The sequence below is a fragment of the Chrysemys picta genome, chromosome 3, assembly GCF_011386835.1.
Source record: "Chrysemys picta bellii isolate R12L10 chromosome 3, ASM1138683v2, whole genome shotgun sequence".
NCBI classification, from domain to species: Eukaryota; Metazoa; Chordata; order Testudines; family Emydidae; genus Chrysemys; species Chrysemys picta.
The window spans coordinates 90,858,359-90,878,747 of record NC_088793.1 but is presented as its reverse complement, the minus strand read 5'-3'; the positions used below and the strand labels follow the sequence as shown (position 1 = coordinate 90,878,747).

Below are 20,389 nucleotides of genomic sequence, written 5' to 3'. Positions count from 1 at the left end.
TAGGCTGAACACGTTGTTGGTGCTAAACAAATAATAAACAGGAAGAATTGATGGTCACTGTAGCTAATGGATAACTCTGTGTTGTGTTACCAGGAAGTTATTCAGATTTTTCATAGTGATAAAAACAGCATGGATATGGACACTTGATTCAGTTGAGGTCATACTCCTCTTCATGTTGGACTTGTAACATTAGAAAATAAGTGGTTACAGTTTTCCATATTATCTTGAATCTGGATCATTTTTAAAACCTGACATTTCTCAAATATCAAGGGCAGCAACTAATACTCCTTGCCCTGGAATCTGCAACCCTTACTCACATGAGCAATCAGTAGTCATATGGTAGTCCCTTTGACCCCCATGAATATGAGATGGGTGCATTATTCACAAATGGCAAAGCCACAAGTGAGTTCCATAGGTCACGTCAGATGAGTGTTGGTCAGTCTTTATATCACTTTACCATGCATTCTGCATATGCCATGTATGCACAGGAAAACTACGTACAAAGGTTTTAAATGACGTTTTTGCATCCCTTTGTATGTAAAGCTTCTCTTGGGTACTGCAAGTCCAACTGTACAGGATTCAGAGTGAGCCGCTAAAAATTACTTAAGTCCATTTCATGTGGAGTCTTCTGCTATCTCTAATCTACAAGCTAGGGGTGCGATCCCCTGGCTCGTCTACACCTACTCGTGCTAGCTTTCATTGAGGCATGGCTGAGCCGTGCCCAGTACAAACCCACCTGAAACCAGTGGACAAGTCCTTGGCACGGCTCAGCTGTGCTTCTGCTGCCCCTACCAGTGCTACTGCTGCCACACTGCTATTTAGACTTGTGCTAGCTCAATGACAGCTAGCACAAGTATGGGCACACGAGCAGGAGAATCACAACCCTAGCTTGTACTGTGGACATAGCCCTATATGGGATCAACTGAATTTTAAGATCGATCCCAGACTCACTGGTGGCCCGTGCACTGTGAACATCTCACAATCAAAATACATTGATTAGATTTAGTGTGAGGGGCTATACTTGCAATTCAGTTGTGAACCAGCTGCAAGGCATAAATCATCTACTTTGGTATTCCAGAGCAAAGAGAGTAGGAGTAATCAATCTTAATGGACCAAACAGCATGTATGAGCCTTTCAAATCTCTTTTGGATAGCATGTGTCAAAGCTGAAAGAGATTTCTAAGGTGGTAAAATGATGTGTTGGTAATGTATCTAATCTGTTGCCCAGAAGATAATTTGGGAGCAGAGAATACCTATAAGATTTGACATAGAAGTAGCATGATAGATCAAATCACCATACAGCTGGAAAGAAAGGTTAATAGATTTTAATAAAGAAGGGCAGATTACCCTGAAAACAATTCGCCAAATTCTACCTTGGGGTCTGATCCTGTTGCCATTGAAGCCAATGGCGTGTTTTCCATTCATTTCAGTGGGAGCAGAATTGGGCTCCTAATGGGAGCTGGAAATCCATTGTTTCACTGGAACTGTGAGGGAAGGGAGACCAATTTTCAAAATGTTCAGTTCTGCATTTAGGTTCTAAAATGAGCATAGATAGGTACTGACTGGTGCACCATCTGATGGAACGGAGCTTCTGAGTTGGGCTTCCAAGTTTGGAGACTGGGCATAGAATTGTATTTGTCATATGGAAATAATGTGGCAGTGCATTGAAGATTTGCCAAGAAAATTATTTGTGTGGCTGCTGATTGGCTGGTTGCGGATTGCCTGTGAGTTATTTAGACATTTTAGGACTAGGTTAACTGTATTACATCAGCAAGAAAATGAAGTAGAAATTAGTGTCTAGGCTAATAAGAGCCTTTCCCAGAGGGCTAAACAAGGTCGACGAGGGACATTTACATCAAGTCTCCATTACCATTGGCCCTAACCCATGCAATGGATATGAAACTGTCTCTGTGACAGAGGAGGTTCGTACTGAGCCACTCTGCCAGGTGCACAGACAGATCTTGGCAGAAAGTTGTGACTTGTTTGTCCTGAATGGATCACTGTATTTTTAATATTTGTTTTCTCTGGTAAGAGCGGGAGAGAGGAAGGGTTGGGAAACTGACCACTCTGCTGTGGCACCAAAAGCCATGCCTAATTCAGCAACTTTAGTTAAGCTTTCATTGCTCTTACCCTCTCTCATATATGTTTGTGGATGATGATGATCATCCTGGAGTCATCATGGCCTTCAGCTGGGAGGGGAGCCTGCAGTTGGGTTTGGGGAGAATGCAGCATCTTTTGTGCCATGCCTAATATTAGAGTGGACTTCTTTCAGCTAGTGGAGACATCATCCCTTGGCTGGGCTCACTGAGTGGGCATCCGGACTGGTGCTTCTGTGTGCTCTGTTGGCAGCAGTTGTACCAAGTGAGCTACTGGAAGAACCCCTTCAGCCAGCCTATAGGACAGGGGTGGGCAAACTTTTTGGCCTGTGGGCCACATCTGGGTATGGAAATTGTATGGCGGGACATGAATGCTCATGAAATTGAGGTTTGGGGTGTGGGAGGGGGTGAGGACTCTGGGGTGGGGCCAGAAATTAGGAGTTCAGGGTGTGCGAAGGGGCTCCGGACTGGGGCAGGGGGTTGGTGTGTGTGTGGGGTGGGCTCCAGCTGGGGGTGCGGGCTCTGGGGTGGCGCTGGGGATGAGGGGGTGGGGATGCTCTGGCTGGGACCGAGGGGCTCAGAGGGCAGGAGGGGGATCAGGCAGGAGGTGGCCAGGCGGCTCTGCGCGCTGCCCCATCCGCAGGCGCCACCCCTACGGTTCCTGGCCAATGGGAGCTGTGGGGGCAGCACTTGGGGCAGGGGCAGTGTGCGGAGCCCCCTGGCTGCCCCTACGCATAGGAGCCGGAGCAGGGACATGCTGCTGCTTCCAGGAGCTGTGCGGAGCCACAGAGCAGGGCAAGCCCCAGACCCTGCTCCCCAGCTGGAGCTAAAGGGTTGGATTAAAATGTCTGAAGGGCCGGATGTGGCCCCCGGGCTGTAGTTTTCCCAGCCCTGCTATAGGAGCTGATCTAACCCTCTTTAAATTGGAAGTCACTGTCTGTATATCTTACAAGGCCATTGGGGAATTCCAGTGGAGTGCAGAGGCTGTGGTGCAGAAAATTAAAGGGAGAGAGCAGGACAAAAACGGTCACCTGTGGACAATGGCACACTAATCTAGGAGCCACTGCCAATCAAAGTGGGAGAATCATTTTCAGTTATACAAAAAAACAGGGATATCTTTAATAAATTATAACATACTGTCTCCTTTTGAATAAATTATAATATTTTAGCATAAATATTTACTTCATTTTAAAGGTGTCATCTTATAAGAGCTGAAGAAACAAAGTATTGTGTTTGGTGCTCCAGTGATGCATCAGACTAAGGAATGTTCAGTGGAGGGGTGGGGCAGGAATTGAAAGAAAACCTTTTTATTTGTTCTTATTACTTGTGTAGGGGGAAGGAGAACTTGAAGGATAAAGTTTAAGGTATCAAAATTTATTGCATAGATCCTTTTTTCCTTACAAAGCAAGTTGTAGCTTAGGTAATTCCATATTTATTTTCACAGTTGTGGTGATGCTGTAGTCACTGAATTTGCAAAATGGAGTTCTTCAGAAGTATCCCATAGTGCACTGCTGTACTACAGTGGACGGCTGTTCTGGATTAATGGCTACCAGTTCATTACGACACAAGAAGTCAATCAGAGCGTTAGCATCCCCTTTTCGCAACCAGCAGAGTTTGCAGCTTTTACCCTTGCTCAGAGGTCACTTAAACCTCTGCCAGGTATTTGATTTTCTGATCGACAGAACTTTAAAAATGTATCCACTGTCAGATTGTAATTCTTGGTTATTAACATCTGAGTGGGAAAAGATGTGAATACAAATATATTGTTAATACATTTATCAGAATAGAGACGAATAACTTGTAACTATATAAACCAGTAGAAGCAGAATCAAATGATACTGATGTGGCCTAAACAAATAAAATCATTTTATTATTAATAATATACTAATGGAACTTAATGGAACTTGTGCTCATAAATCACGTAGGCAGATTTGTAAATTCCACCCATTGCTCATAATTCTTATTTTTTTCTCATTTTCTGGACCACAGGAAACTTTTCCTTTTCACCCAAAGTGATTCCAGATTCAATTCTGGAGTCTTCCTTTAGGATTGAAGGGAATTCTTCACATTTTCACATCCTTTGGAATACTTCCACAACTGTGGAATGGGGCACTGTCTTCTACTGTGTGGAGTCCAAGGTTCTACAGACCAGGGTATTCATGAGATTCCTTCCCATTATCTGGAATTATTGCTTCTAGACAATGACAGTTATAAAAATTAGACATATAGTCTGTGTTCTTTTATGCCATATTGTGCCTTTGTGTATTTCTTTTATAGATATATGGACAGATCTTCTAACTCTTCAGAAGTTTGCTTGAATGACTTTGGTTTAACAACTAATCAGTGTAGACCAGAATACATCTGTGACCACCTGAACCATAGTTATAAACTTCATTCGCACTTGATTTTAGCACGTTTGATAAACTATTGTTACACTTGAATCAAAGGGGCAGATCCTCAGGGGGTGTAAATGGTCACAGCTCCATAAAAGTCAGTGGAGCTATGACAATTCAAAACAAGTTTATTCTCATTTTGGTATGGGTGTTTTGGAAAATCAAAGTTAAAGATCAGGAATGTTTACAACGTTTTTTCTGAGAGGAGAAAAATGTTTTGTGCTTATTTTAGTTTGTGGATAGTGAACGGTGCCTGCCTCCTCAGAATCTGACTGTCCCATCCTACAAAGTCGAAGGGTTGGAGCCCTATATGCAGTTTGATTTTACTGTGACTCCTTATACGTACTGGGGGGAGGGACCTACGACATCCATATCCCTTCGAGCCCCTGAAGAAGGTACCGGACTTTCAAATCTCACTCCTAATGTTTAATGGGTATAGTAAGGCCTAGTTTATTTCAGGATGTTGGGCCTTTCTTAAGAGGTGTTATGTTACTTCCAGGGTTGAGTTGAGACGAATCACAGAGACTGCAGATACACATTCTTGAATGTCTTTGACAATCCACTGTTACATGTGCATGCACGCAGACATTTGAGCAGACAATACACGGTGATATCCACTCCCTTGCCTGTGATTTTAAAGATTGATTAACTGAAGTTTATTATGAAATGACCAGTAAAATCCTGCATATAATACTTTAGACAGTTGTTTGAGTTTTTAGAAATGGTACTCATTTTTTACTTCGTAGGTGTCTTATTTTACTCAGGTCAGGTCAAAGATGAATCAGTTAAAGGGACACTTGGCAATATAATTACTGTAGAATTAACGCATCTGAACAAAGCACAGGGAAAAACTGTTTGGTGCAATATTTCAATTTCACAGAGTTTGAAAGACTGTGGGTCAAATGCTCTGCTCTGTGTAAGGGTACGTCCAGACTACCCGCCGTATCAGCTGATAGCGATCGATTTAGCGGGGATCGATATATCGCGTCTCATTAAGACGCGATATATCGATCCCCGAACGCGCTCCCCGTTGACTCCGGAATTCCACCGGAGTGAGCGGCGGTAGCGGAGTCGAAGGGGGAGCTGCGGCCATTGATCCCCACCATGTGGACCCCAGGTAAATCGATCTAAGATACTTCGACTTCAGCTACGCTATTCACGTAGCTGAAGTTGCGTATCTGAGCTCGATCCCCACCCAGTGTAGATCAGCCCTAAGTGATGTAAATAAGGACAGCTCCACTGACATTAGCGGAGTTCTGTTGTATAGAATAGTGCCAATTGTGTGGGTTTTTATTGATCAAGCTAAAATCAAATACACATGTGACAATGAAAAACACATAGCAGTCACAGTCATAGCTAGGGAGTTTTGGAAGTAGCTAGTGGAACTGTCTTACCATTAGAACACACACTCATGCCTTCAATACCTATTTATTTAATGAAATATTCACATTTCTACCTTAAAATCAAATAGTTTTTAAAGGACAATTTTAGGCTGAAGAATGAATTGCACAAGTTGCTGTATTCAAGTCTGAATGTTTTTTTCCCTCTTTTTAGCAGCCTAGATGCCTTAAACTAATCTGTAGAGCCCAGGCTCAGGGATAAAAGCAGGGGTTATCAAACATCATATTTTAACACAAGTTCTCTGCTTTGTTTCTGTGTATTTTTAATACAGTTCCTTCAGCCCCTGAAAATCCCAGAATATATGTGTCACATGATGGTACATATGGCGGCAAAGAGAGAGCTGTAGTGGAATTTAGGTGGAATAAACCTAGGAGAGACAATGGAGCATTAACAAAGTTCAGAATTTACTATCAAATAGTAAATCAAAGTGGCACCAATGAGACTTTTACAGAATGGAATATAAGCAACATTGCACCCTCTCTGATGTCCTTTTCGCTCAAGTATGTGCTTCCCAGGCTGACAGTGAGGTTTCAGGTATGGAAAATTAATCAGGTGAGGATCTGGTTATTTGGTGTTATAACCATGATGAGATGTAGTGCTTTGTTGTGCCTGTCAGTGTAATGTGGAGAGCAATACTGCTTTACTTCTCATAACTATTACGCAGGCTTGGAGTGGCCAAAGGAAAATTTTCCATTTTCCAAACCCCTGGTAGCAGCAGCAGGTTAAGTACAGATCCTACTGAGTTGTAGCTCCGAATCCTGGGCTGGCTGAGGGTCAAAGACCCAACAAAACTTAGTTCCACAGATCAAGGACAGCCCCCACCACTGAAGAAGCGTGAGGATTCAGATGATGTCTGGTACCAGCTGGCCTCTGATGACTCATGTTTAAATGTAGCATGGCATTGTGTTTTTCATTATGAGGTGAGAACTGAGATGCCCATAATGCGTGATTTGGTAATGCATTAAATTCAAAACACAAAGGGCCAGGCGAGCTGTGCTGCATCCTAGTCCAAGGATGAAGCAGCTGGGCCTGCTGGAGAATTACAACATGAAGCAGCAGGAGAGGTGCTTCCAGACCTCTTATCTGAAATGAGAAAAGCCTGTCTCCTTTGCTTGGGGACCTAGAAGTGGTTGGTAGACACAAGATGAACTATCATTGCCCAGACCACCTTTGGAAGCCCCCCTTCACTCCAGTCCCGGATCCAGCAAAGCACTTAAACGCATGTTTAAATTTAAACATGTGAGCAGTCAGTGGAACTACTCATGTTCTTATTGTTAAGCACGTGCTTTAGTGCTTTCTGAACTGGGGCCTTAGTGGACATTGCTACTGAATATTTCTCCTGTTCCATTTATCTCCAGGTGCAAGCTTTCACATCGGCAGGTCCAGGACCGCTATCTAATATAGCAGAAGCTAACTCATCAGGTATCAATATTCAGCTACCACCTCTTGCAATCCAAATATTAATGCATGGTGGACTCAATAGTACAGGTGTTTGGTAATGAGATATGGAGCCTTTTACTACTAGGATGATGGTTCAAATATAGCTCAGATTGGCAGTAGCCATGGATGATTTGTGCAAACAGCCACAAATTATATTCTCTGTATGAAGACAAATGTCACATACTGAGCCCTAGCCACTTCCCATGGTTACAAACTAGGACAATTATTTGAACTTTTCATTGGGCTGTTGTAAAAAATTCATAGCTGCAAACGAGACACTTAGCTAGTTTAATAACACATGTGTAGTGTGGGGCATTAGAACCCATGACCTGCATCAAAAATCCTAAATCTCTACCCTTTGAGCGAACAGAGATTATCCATTAGCTGTTGCTAGTATCTAGGCTTGCACTTTGTACGCAGTCCACTAAAGGATGACATAATCACAAACAACGAGCAGCTATGACGCTCCATCCGGTAAAAGGCAGTATAATACACCCATCAGCCAGCACATTATACTGTGTTGAAACTAATACAAATGTTACCTTGAATGGCACCTTTGTGTACTTGCAGCTCTCAGCTGTAAAATTTCCTGTGTAGATATAGTTATTCATTTAGTCCCAGTTCCCCTTCTGGTTGAAATTATGCAAGCAACAATTGTGTTAAACTCCAGAGTGGTTAGGACAGTTCTCACAGTTTCGCTGGGCACTGTGAATTGGGATGCTTTTCTGAGAACTGTACTAGCTGAATCACATTCTAGGCTATCTCCTGAAGTTGTCTAGGAAATTATTGTAGAACATGGTTCTTAGGGTGGGGGGAAGGCCGTGATGCGAAACCATCCTAAAAATATGCTTACATATTTGTGGCTAGTGCAGTTTCAAACATAGTTTGTGCAGGGCCCTTGTTAATTTTTGTTTAGTACCTGACTTTATCATGATGAATGAACATTATTGTCAGAGAGTTTGGTATCAGTTGTTCTGTTTCATTTCCCCCTCCAGATTTTTTTCCAGTTCCAGCTCTCATAACTATTTCTGCCAACAAGATGGTCTTTACTGACATAGACAGAAATCAGACCATCCAGAGTCTTTCAGCAAAAGGAGATATAAAGGGTATCTGTTACACTGCTAATGACGAGACAATGTATTATAGCCAGGAAGATTCCCTTTTTCTTCTGAATATACAGAATAATTCCAGGCTTCAGGTATTCTATTGTGTATTTCCTTGTTTGAAAGGAACATGTAAAATATGCATATTGTTGCAGTTATTTTGGAACCCGCTATGTAATGAATTAGAGCCCAATTATAGTATAAAAACTGAAAAGAGAAGCCTGACAAACAAATCACTTTTAATGGGGAAAACAGCATTAGAAACATGGCCCATTCTGCTTTAATTATTGCTAGCTTGTATGAGATGCTTAGTATAATTTGTAGACAACTGGGTTATTTGATTTCTAGTAATATGATAAAAATCGACATCCGGTCTGGAAAAATCCATTTTATCTGTAGTTGTTAGAGCTGGTTGAAAAGTTTTTCTGTGGAAAGTTTTCCTATAGAAAATATGGCTTTGTTGAAACTGAAATTTTTTGCTGGAAAATGTCAAAACTAATTGAAAAAAAATTTTTTTTCCAACAAGAGATGTCCTGATGATAATTTTCATTTTGTATCAACATTTTGAAATAAAACAATTTTTCATTTCAACATAAAATGGCTATTTTATTTTATTTTATTTTATTTTATTTTTTGATTTAAGAAAACCAAAACATGTTATGTTGAAATGTTGATTTGAAATGACAACTTTTGCTTCTGTCAAAAAAGTCAAAATTTCTCATTTGATGATTTTTTGGTATTTTGACTTTTTGTTATGAAAGGAAACAGAAACTATTTTCTAAATGTCCACATTTCCTGGGGGATTAAAAATTCTACTTTCTGAACTGATGTACTAACTGTTTTCTTATTTCCCTTAAGCTTTTCAAACATGAATTTCTCCGCAATGTCACAGCTATTGCAATTGACTGGATTGCAAGACACCTCTTTGTTGCCTTGAAAACATCACAGAAAGGAACTCAAATATTTATTATGGATCTTGAACTCAAGGCAAAATCCCTTAAAATGTTGAATGTACAGTCAAGTAACAAATACTTGACTATATCATCTCTCTCAACATATCCTTTCTTGAGGTATGGTATGAAATGACTGATAACTTTTGTTTTCAATTTAATTGAGATACAGCAATTTAAATAAATTAATAGTTTTTTAAAGCCAGAAGGGAACATTGTGATCATCTAGTGTGACCTCCTGCATAACAGAGGCCATAGGAATTACTGGGTGAAACTCTGTCTCCACAACTTCTGGTTGAGCTAAAGTATATCGTTTAGAAAGACATCCATTCTTGATTTAAAAACTTCAAGTGTTGGCTCTACTGACATGAAACTCCATTTATAGTGAAGCAAAATGGAAGTCGGTAGCTAAATTAAAATTTTCTGCAATCTGCACATTGTAATTCTGGCCATAGAGGACCTCTGTTTAAAGATGTTCTGTTTAAAAGCAAACAAAACAAACCCAAAAACAAATAGACAAAAAACAACAACAAAAACCTGACACCACTCTGAGGGAATTCCATTGTATTTACCCTACAATAACTTTAATGATTCTATGGCTGTATTAATTCATTAGACTGTATTTAAGGTAGGTTGCCTGGAGCAAGATTTTCTATTGTAAATGATACATTTTGTTTGATAGTCGTCTGTACTGGATGGAAGCCTTTGATTCGGGCTGCTGGATATTTTATTATGATATCGTGAATAATACCATGCACCGCATTTTGGGACACTCACCTTTAGAACATCAGACAAGAAGAAGCTACTGCAGTTGCAATGTGACGGAAACAGACCTCGGAAGAGCAATGACTGTAGCTATGTCTGACTCCAAGACATCCCATATTTTCTTTATCAAAGGAAGGGATGAAATCTGGGCCTCAGATTTAGATGGATGCCACTGCTGGAGAGTTATCAATGTTCCTAGTCTTCAAGGTGAGATCTCTCTGATGCGTTTTTTAATTCTCAGTCTGTTCCCTACTGTTCTGTCAAAGAATTTACTTTTCAGCAAAAATAATGCAATACTCATCATGTATTTTCTCCACAACATTAACCACTTTGAAGTGAAGACAGAAAAAAGAAGTCTACATCTGAATATTTAGTTATGCTTGCCATTGTAACAGAGCAGGGGAAAGAACAGTGTGGGATATTTGCAGGAATTATTGTTTCCCATTAAATCATCAGTCAGATAGACAAAGTATTGCATCAACTCCTGCTGCTTGTCAGTGGACGCCACTGTATCTACCACATTGTCACATTACGTAGAGAGGGTTTAATATTGTTGACAGAATTTGTGTGCCTCCTTCCCGCAACCAAAAAGATATGCCAGAGGATAATACCGGCCTCAGTGTCTCCTTTCTCAGCATCAGGGGAATGGCTTGAATGTGGTGACGGTGTTTCATGCACAAAAAGTCTTATAGGATGACTCATACCCTGATAACTCCTATAATGGTAATCCAGGCTCAGTTTTCAGCCTGGTCCTAGACACTGTAGCTAAAGAGACTTGGCTAAAAATCTCCTATTACAAAAGGGTCTATGGGATGTGTAGTGTTCCTGCTGCACAGAACGGTTGCTGGTTTTTAACATCTCATCTTGGAAGTGAGGGATCATCTCCTCCTTAAGAGAGGGATTCCATTCAAGGTGAATGATAAGCCACAATTTTGTGTTCTATAATTACTGGTGTTTATCATCATTGAATTACACTTCCTGTAATTAATCTTAACCATAATAATTGGATAAGAAGAGAAGGCATCAAATCTACAGTTTGTTAAAGAGGGAAATGTTTCACTTTTAGGAGACATGTCAGAAAATGTCAGAAGTCTCCTCCTAAAAAAAACTTTCCAAAGACTCAGATGCAAGTTAAATGCTCAACTCATTTTGACTTTCAGTGGGACTGGGTATCTAACTGCACTTTTGCCTTTATTTTTATTCTGAAACATAACTCTGTAATATTTTTCTACAGACATGACCATTGGTAGTTTGACTGTCGACAGACAGTTTATATACTGGAGTGTTGTAACAAAAGACTATACGGCAATTTATCAAGCAAATAAAGAAAGCAAACCCCTCTTCTTTCAGGAAAGAGCACATGAACAGGTGCAAATCTTAGCCTACAGCACAGCCATGCAGCCCTACCCAGGTAGCAGGTTTTTAAAATTTTAACATGTCTTTTTAAAATAATTTATTTGGATTGTAAATTATTCTAAAAGTGTTTATCTAAAATTTACCACCTGACTGCAGATGGATTTCAGAGGAAAATGATTTAGATACATAGGACAGTGCAATAGATTGTAATACAATGCCAGTTTTAGAAGGTAGAATGAAAGCTAAGAACTGGACGGATGTTGCATCGTGTCAGAGTGCATCATAATAATAGATGCTGCATACGTTCCATGAGCATGGGATGTGAGTAGTGGAGAATACCTCTTCAAAAGAATTTGGAATCTGCAGGTCGTGCGAAAAGAGGTGATTTACAATAGAACCACAGGAAACCTGTAAGTGTGGCATCCTGAAGACAGTGTGATGACTCAAAGTAGAATTGTGAGAGTTAATTAGAGAGCATGAACACTACTAGTGAGCAGAGGGATGAAAAAAGTTAGTGTGAGAAAACATCACCGCAAATGAAAATTAGACTTTGCCCTGCAGCTCTTCTTCTGCTATGACAGGCAAATTCAGTCTAATCTAGCTATAGTGCGCTCATCACCATAGTAACTAAGGGCCAGATGTTCAAAGGTATTTAGGTGTCTGTTGGAATTATTATTTATGCAGGGTATTGCCATGACACTAATTTAACCATAAATTCCTTAATTAAATCCAAAGGCTACAATTGCTCTAAACGTGCCTAAAAAGCTAAATAATAAGTAATTTACTACATCCAAGCAGTAACAAAACATTTATAAGCATTGGATCAAGATACTTACAAAAGGGCTGACCCAGGGTGCTTAGACCCATATTGGTTGGCTCCAGCTTGGTCAGGCAGGTATTAGCAATGAACCCTTGAAAGGGTTTACTTTTTTTATACCTCTTAACAAACAAGTGAAGTCATTGACAGTTATTGGACTTTAGTTAAGGCCAGATGAAGGAGTTTCTTATGTAGCCAATTATTTACTGTACCTGGTACCCAGTTAATTGTGTTATTTCTATTACTTCAGCTCAAACCTTAAATAAGATAACACAGGTATTTTGAAGGCTCACTACAACTTTAACACAACAATTCTTCTTTCTCAGGATCATATTCTCTTTGGTCAAATGCTGTGGGCCTGTTGCTCATGCTAATATCCCAACTCAATTTCATACCATAGTTCACCCAAATCTAATGTGGGCCTATATTCCTACAGCGCCTAACGATGCACCTAAATACTTTTAAAAATCTGTCCTTGAGTAACTTACAAAAAAAGAAACAAATCCTTCTCTTTGAAAAAAATTATTTTTACTGGCTGCAAAAAATGAACCCAAACTATTAAATTCAGACTTCTTTCTTTATCTGTTTATGAAACCAGTGAAAAGATAGTATTTACTAGTTATACTTTCTGTTGCTAAAGGCAGTAGGATCACATCTATAATCTGGAGTGTCCCTACAGCTGTTATACTTCAGAATGTTTTCTCTCCCATCCCTTCTAGATAAAGGATGCCTGACTCTAGCTTCAAATGCTGAGAAACCTACTATTCTTAATATTACAAACACCAGTTTTACAGTAAACTTACCGCCTGTCAAAACACAACTTCTGTGCACTGGCATAACCCTCCCTACTTCAACATACCTGGTGTATTATGGAAAAGTTACTAATGATGGCAGGAGCTCAGCCCGCTGTTTGTCTGGCCTACATTGTACAGTAATGGTAAGACTATTTTGGAGCAAAAACTTGCATGGCATCATTTATGAAAAGGTGATTCCATGACACTTCTAAGTATTTGATATTCCATTATGAAACCTTGTTTCCACAGACAGACACTAGTATGTATTAATTTCCCACTCCATAAAACCATGCCACCTTTTCTGTATAACTCTTCTTGCCAAAAATGGTAGCTTCCCTGGCTTTCTGTAACATAATTTCACACAAGAGGACTCTCTGACATTCTACTTTCTTAACATTTCCTTGCTAAAGCTCATTTGAAGGGACCCTTCAGTTTCTACTGCTCAAAAGCAGGTTGTGGATGTAATTAATCTATTTAAATAACCATTGAGACCAGTTTGATTTGGTATCTTAGTGTGCTTGCCATAGGAAGTGAGTGTCCTTTTGCGCTCTCTCTCTCTCTCTTTTTTTATTTTTATTTTTTTTGCAGTTGCTATTTCTAATCCCCCTGACAGTCGCTGAACAATATGGTTTTGTAGCTGTAATTATTGCACTTAGCTCTTGGGCCAGTGCCTGCTGAAATCATGAGAAGATTTCCATTTATTTCAGTGGAGGCTGGATAAGATCCCTAGCTCACATCTTTATAATACCATGAAAATGACAAAACATTTTCTGGGATGGAAGAAGTTCATTATCTGTGCATAAAACGATACAGTTTGATGATTCCTTGGTACTTTACATGAAAGGAGTTGCGGGTCTCAGTCACAAAAACATCATTACACTTGGCACTAATTAACTGAAATCCTTGTTGGCAATCTCAGTAGAGAGGCCAAGGATTAAAATGGCTCAAAAAGAGACATACCCTAGTGCATTCCTAGAAGTGACCCACCAAAATCAGGATTAAAGACATTGCTCAGTTGCAGGACCATGACATGTGTTGTGCCTGATCTGTTAGAGATGTTAACATTCTAATGCCGTCAATCTGGCATCTTTCATGATCCTTAAATTTATTTTTAGGAAAAAGTCCTGCGATGTTTTGATTTTTGTCCTATGTAATTAAATCATATGTTCCCATTTCATTGCCAGATGCTTGTTCGGACATACAGTGCTTTATTTTCTAAAAGAATTTATTGTCTGTGATTCTGCCTCTTAATTACAGGAACTTCAGGAAAATATAGCACTTATTGAAGGCCTACAGCCATTTTCAAGTTATGTGATACAAGCTGCTGTGAAAAACTATTATTCAGATTCTTCTGAGCAGCCACTTTTGGGGAAAGAGACCATTGGCACAACTCTTTATGGAGGTGAGTTTTAGGCTCTACTCTGACTTTTGGGCCTAATTCTAGTCTCACTTAGGCAAATGTAACTCTGTTGACTTCAGATAGAGTTATTTCTGAATTACATCAATGTAAGCAAGAGCAGAATAAGGTCTTTTAGTTGCTAGAGAGTTTGGAAGTGTCTGCTCAACATTTAATCTACTCAGACCTGCGCAAAAGGCTGGAGGTCTAACAATATAAATAGGGTTTCTGAGTTTTAACCAATAAACAGCGATAAAACACACCGATATAACAGCAAAAAACCAAAATCGGTGTTTATCCAATAGACACCAGAAAAACACCGGAAATGGTTACGTGGATCTAAGGGCTTGTCTACATAAAGCAGTACTGTGAGCTAAGGGGATGCAATTTCCAAAGTGCATGAACGTGGTGCACATTAATTGGTCTGTGTAGACTCTGCTGGTAAGCACTAAAGATTCTTTTGAGTGCTTTAACGTAGTGCTGTTTTAAACTGTATACTATGTGAAAGCACACTACAGAACATTACAAAGGGATTACTTATTTTGCTATATACTACTGTAATGAGTAATGCATATAATTACTCATTGTGGTATATACAAAGAGAAAGTCCTCAAAACCCCGATTTGTGGACATCTACATAAAACTAAAAAATTGCTAAAACAAAAAAACCTTGAAAAATAGGGTGACCTGATAGCAAGTGTGAAAAATCGGGACGGGGGTGGGGGGTAATAGGTCCCTATATAAGAAAAAGCCCTGAATATCGGGACTGTTCCTATAAAATTGGGACATCTGGTCACCCTATTGAAAAATGAAATTAATAACTCCTGAAAAACTGAAGCCCTAAATATAAACCTGTGAAATATCTGAGTCCATAGGGAGTGATTCATTAATGCTCTGGCTTGTTGACTTCCTGAGAAGGCATAAAGTAATAGCTAAACAACTGCAGTGATTCTGTTTGACTGAGGCAGCATTTCAAAATAATTTCATGTGTGTGCAATATGAAGTCTTTTTTCCCCCCAGGAATCTAACTTCCACACTGCTGTCAGAATGTGTGTGTTTCCTGACTTTTTGTTCCTAGTTTTCTGCATGTGATTAACAGTTTTATTAAAGCTTGGAATTAAATCAGCTGCTGTCAAAGCTTCTTCGTGTTCCTAGCATATTTAACAACACGTTAGAACTCTGTGGATCCTCTCTGTCTTCCCATTGTTTCTATGTCAAAATGAGTGAAGCTTGAATCAACCTTTACATCCCTGCAAATACAGAAGAGGGGGAAAATCAAAGGAAACAGAGCTAGGAAAAATAAATGCTTTGGTCTTGCCACTGAGTGTCACTCTTACTCCACACATTTCTTAGCAGGAAATCTGTTTTCCTTATCAACACAACCCATGCAAATTTCACTTGAATAATCTATGATCTTGTAGCCAAAACATTAGTGTACTTTAGGGAAAAATACATATAAAAATTAAGTAAACCGCAGAAGTAAATGATGATGATTTACAAAGTACATCATCCTCATTCTGATATGTATGGGACTCTACCTTGTTATAAATCTAATATTGACATTTACCTGTCTAGTTCTCCGTTTATAAAATTATTTTCCTGCTGAACCAGTATGGGCATGCCATATATCAGTTCAAAGCTTATCTGTAAATGTCAAAAGAGGATTTGGTTTTTCAAAATGGTCATCTAGTAACCAACTGACATGGATACGAAAGGAAGTGGAGGAGAACTCTATAAGCATGGCTGTAATAAACTTATTTAAAAATGTTATTGAATATTCACAGAAAAATATGTACAAGGATCACACAGCTCTAGTTACAATTCTGTGTGCATCCTTATTAATATTAAAACACCCCTATTCTATTATTTGAAATGGCTTGGAACGGATTCCATAGTGTGAAGGTATTGTTGGGAGAAATGGAATGTAATCAAAATAAGCAATATAGAAAACTCAGTATGGAAAACTTCCTAACAATTTGATCTATTGGATTATGAAACCATTTCTCAAGAGAAATGGTGAAAGCTTCATTGTTTGATAAACTTAAAACTGGGCAGAACAAAGCACTGAAAAATGTATTGTAGGAAACAATACTAGATGGACAAGAACTTGGTTAGCCTAACAATATTTTCCATTTCTAACTGTTGTGATTCCATGACTTATGAGCTGATATTTTATTTGTGTTTCTTTTACAAATTAGCTAATAGTTCATTTGAACAAAATGCAAGAATATGATGGTTTTCACTACAGAAAATATCAGTGCAGTGCATCTGCTCGATTTAAAATCTCATTGTAGGATGACTGATACATTATTAAATATTTCTCCTTATAAATGGATGGCTGTGCTTCTCTTGGCAGATCATGAACAGAGTATCATTTCATATGTTCTTAGGATATGTGCCAAAGGCCAACTCAAGATCATAAGAGGCAATGCTCTTGTACTGCTAAGAAAAATCTGTAGTGTTTCAAAGCATCTGACTTTTTTTTTTTTTTTTTTTTTTAAAGAGAGAGAGAGAGATTAACACGAGATGTACAGAAACTGTAACTTCTTTGATGTGGAACCTCTCAAACACAGACATCCCTAAAACCAGGCTTTCTAGATCTTGCTATCCTTTGCATGAAGCCTCATTCTAACTTTCTAGCTTTTAGATCAAGCAAAGCAAAATTAAATCAGCATTTGTCTTCTGGGGTAAATATGCACACTTTATAAAATTAAAAGCTATTGAACTGTCTTTCTTCAAACTTGACTTACTCCTTATATTTCAAGAAGATCAACATAACAAGCCTACCTTTCACGTTTCTACCTTCAGACATTGTTGAATTATCAGTGTGCAAAGTTTCTGATTTCAGTATATTGGCATTTTTTTTCTAATGCATGCCTAGAGTAAATGCATATCTGAGATCCCAGGTAGGAGTCTAGCAAAGAGCATGAGTTCTAGGGCACCACTGCCAGGCTGGCAAAGAAGAACAGCTGTAAGTGTACCTGCTAGGACTGTGGGATAGCCAAAGACATATTAAGCACCTCAAAATATTTTTGAATCAGTGCACAGTTTTTGATGTACAAGAATGTGGATTTTGTGTGTTGATTTGTAGGGGTACAGTTATGATTTGTAGGGGTACAGTGTAACTATTAAAATGGATCATATGTCACGTGCTTTTGTGTATATTTAAAGCCCTTTATACTGATACTGATACTTCTTGATTTCTCTGAAAATAACCTTTGTCCCCCAAATCTACAAGATTTTTGTTTTGTTCTTTGTTTCAGTACCAGAGGCAGTTAACCTCATTGAGATACTGGTTCTGTCTGATGACACCATCAATATATCTTGGAGTGAGCCTTCACAGCCAAATGGACCCATAGACTCTCTCCGCTATCAAATTACTGTCAACTTTTTACCCCCAATTCCTGCAGCTCCTTTGAGAAAAAATGAATTTCCAAATGGATCACTTGCCTGGTCCATTAACAGCCTCAATGGTGGAACAAATAACGTATTCAAGGTATAATTATACGTGACTTTATCATATTTCCAGGCTTCTTGAGTAGACATACTTATTACCCAACAAGTGACCAAGCCTCTGTTTTGTAAAGTCAGAGAATACTTGCATTTTGTAAACATGGGTTCAGACCCCTGGCAGAGTTGTCTCAGTCCCTCAGCTTTCTGAGGAAGATAAATCAAACTTCATTCATTTCTCCTTGTGTGGGTCTTTCAGATGAGATCTTAAAAACTGAGTTCTGAGGCCTTTCTGTTTTGTGTGGACACTTAAGACCCCATGCATATGTGTAATGCTTGCCTGTGATATCTTTAGCTGGTAGTTCTCTTCTTGGCACTGTCATGCAGCATGCTATGAGTTGATTAGATGGCTGCCAACCTTCCCCCCGTAAGGTAGAGTTTTTCAGTCCTATTGTATATGCAACAGTTTGGGTTCCAATGGGATAAATGGAGCTATATAAATGTATAAAGTTAGTGGGTCAAATCTTGAAGTCCCACTGCAAAACTTCCATCCTGATCCATTGAGGTCAATGGGAGACTTTCTATTAACTCCGCTGGTAGTAGGATCAGGTCTTGACCTATTATTAGTATTATTGTTAGTATTATTAAAATATTTTTATTTAATGAAAAATGGAAAATTCCTAGTTCTCCCAAAAAGCTGTTTGGTCTAGATCTACCAAGATATTTACCAAGAACTCCAGGCTTAGGTGCCTATGTCTGGCATTTAGGCTCCTCTGAGATTCAGAAAACTTCTGCCTAATGCTGTAGGTGCTAAACTCACTTGATGCCTAAATTGTCAGGGTAAAATTACGGTTGGTGCCTGAGTTCCTGCCCCTGGCATGCACTCTGCTGCCTCACACTATTACTGAAAAATTACTTCCTTTCTCATTTTTACCTGTGAAGGGGTCAGGCCAGATGGCTACAGAAGAGTGATCCTATTGGGATCCAGGAAGTGGGTGGGCGGAAGCCCGCCCACTACTAAAGGACCTCCCCCCAGCCTAAGGGGAGTATCCACTCTAGGCATTTGGAAGCCTGTTTCCCGTCTAAGCCCCAGGACGATCCAGGATTGGGAGAAAGATAAGTGAAGGATAAGTGTGTGGGGCCTGATTTGGTAGGCATACTCAGAGGCTGCCTGCAGGGCTGGGTCCCTTTCAAAATCTGGTCGGTGGTGGTACTCACACTTGCAGCTTTTAGCTCCTGAACAAAGCACTCACCTGGGAGATGGGAGACCTGAGTTCAATTCCCACCTCTGCCTGAGGGGGGAAAAAGGATTTGAACAGGGGTCTCCCACACATCTCAGGCAAGTGCTCTAACAGCTGAGCTACGAGATATCCTGATATAGCACTCCCTCAGTCTCGCCTGTTGACGCTCTTCCACTGTGTGTAAGTAAAGTCATTGGAGCAGTGGGACTGGATCCTACGTCTCCCATATGGGTGCCCTAACCACCAGGCTACAGAATCATTCTCTCGCTTGCTCTCTGGCCCAATCGCTCTTTCATTATTTGATCCATTGTGGTACAGCTTCAACAGAGAGACTGAGGGAGCCCCACATCAGAATATCCCATAGCTCAATGGTTAGTGCACTGTCCTGAGAGGTGTGGGAGGCTTCTTTTCCCCTATCAGGCAGAAGAATGATTTAAACCTGGGTCTCACCAACCCAGGTGAGTGCTCCAATGACTGGAGTAAAATGTATAAGGTGGTCACTAGACCTCCCCATGCATTTTGTGTGGAGTGAAGCAGGTGTCTAACTCACTCTCACAAAAAATGACTTAGGTGCCTACACCGCCTGACTCCAGGAGAGGGCTCTTGGCTCTGGATCACTAAGCTGAGATAGGTGCCTCCCTGCAGCATGGATTCAGGAGCCAGTCTCCGAGAAAAGGGCAGAGCTTTAGGACATGCCCCTCTCCACAGCATCTCCCACAGGCTCCCGCATGCTGGCTTTTGAGGCTCTCATTCTAAGGTGCTTGTCTCTTCATACATATTAGCCTGCGCACCTAATTCAGGCTTTGTGGATCACGGTGGTGTTGCTATGATTTTTTTTTTTTAGTCACCTAAAAGTTAAGCGCTGGGAAGCTGAGCATCGCAATGCCTCAGTCCCTTTGTGGCATTCCAGGTTTTTCTGTTTTATCCATAGAACTATACTTGATTATTTCACTGAAAGTTGACAGACACATATGAGTGGATTCCACCTTTCAGCAGTTTATAAATTTTTTTTTAAAAAGCATACTGCAAATAAATAGCTGGAGGAACAATACACCAATTCTGGTATTTCTTTAGTATTAGCAAGGGCAGGTTAACAAGAGTCTTAAAAATGCATGCAATGCATTGGCTGTTTGGTGGACTTTAGGAGAAAAAATTCTATCAAATTAGGATGTGCCCCGGAGAGAGGAG

At 39.9% G+C, this 20,389-nt stretch overlaps 1 protein-coding gene across 1 annotated transcript in view; it reads left to right on the top strand.

Moving 5' to 3' along the window:
* ROS1 (ROS proto-oncogene 1, receptor tyrosine kinase) overlaps positions 1 to 20,389 on the top strand; it is a 95,877-nt gene that overhangs the window by 42,515 nt on the left and 32,973 nt on the right. Inside the window, 12 exon segments of the mRNA XM_042847618.2 lie at positions 3,540 to 3,754; positions 4,085 to 4,248; positions 4,721 to 4,883; positions 6,161 to 6,423; positions 7,248 to 7,311; positions 8,325 to 8,527; positions 9,291 to 9,502; positions 10,065 to 10,354; positions 11,382 to 11,558; positions 13,040 to 13,257; positions 14,372 to 14,516; positions 17,774 to 18,006. Coding sequence (XP_042703552.2) covers positions 3,540 to 3,754; positions 4,085 to 4,248; positions 4,721 to 4,883; positions 6,161 to 6,423; positions 7,248 to 7,311; positions 8,325 to 8,527; positions 9,291 to 9,502; positions 10,065 to 10,354; positions 11,382 to 11,558; positions 13,040 to 13,257; positions 14,372 to 14,516; positions 17,774 to 18,006 — 2,347 coding nt within the window.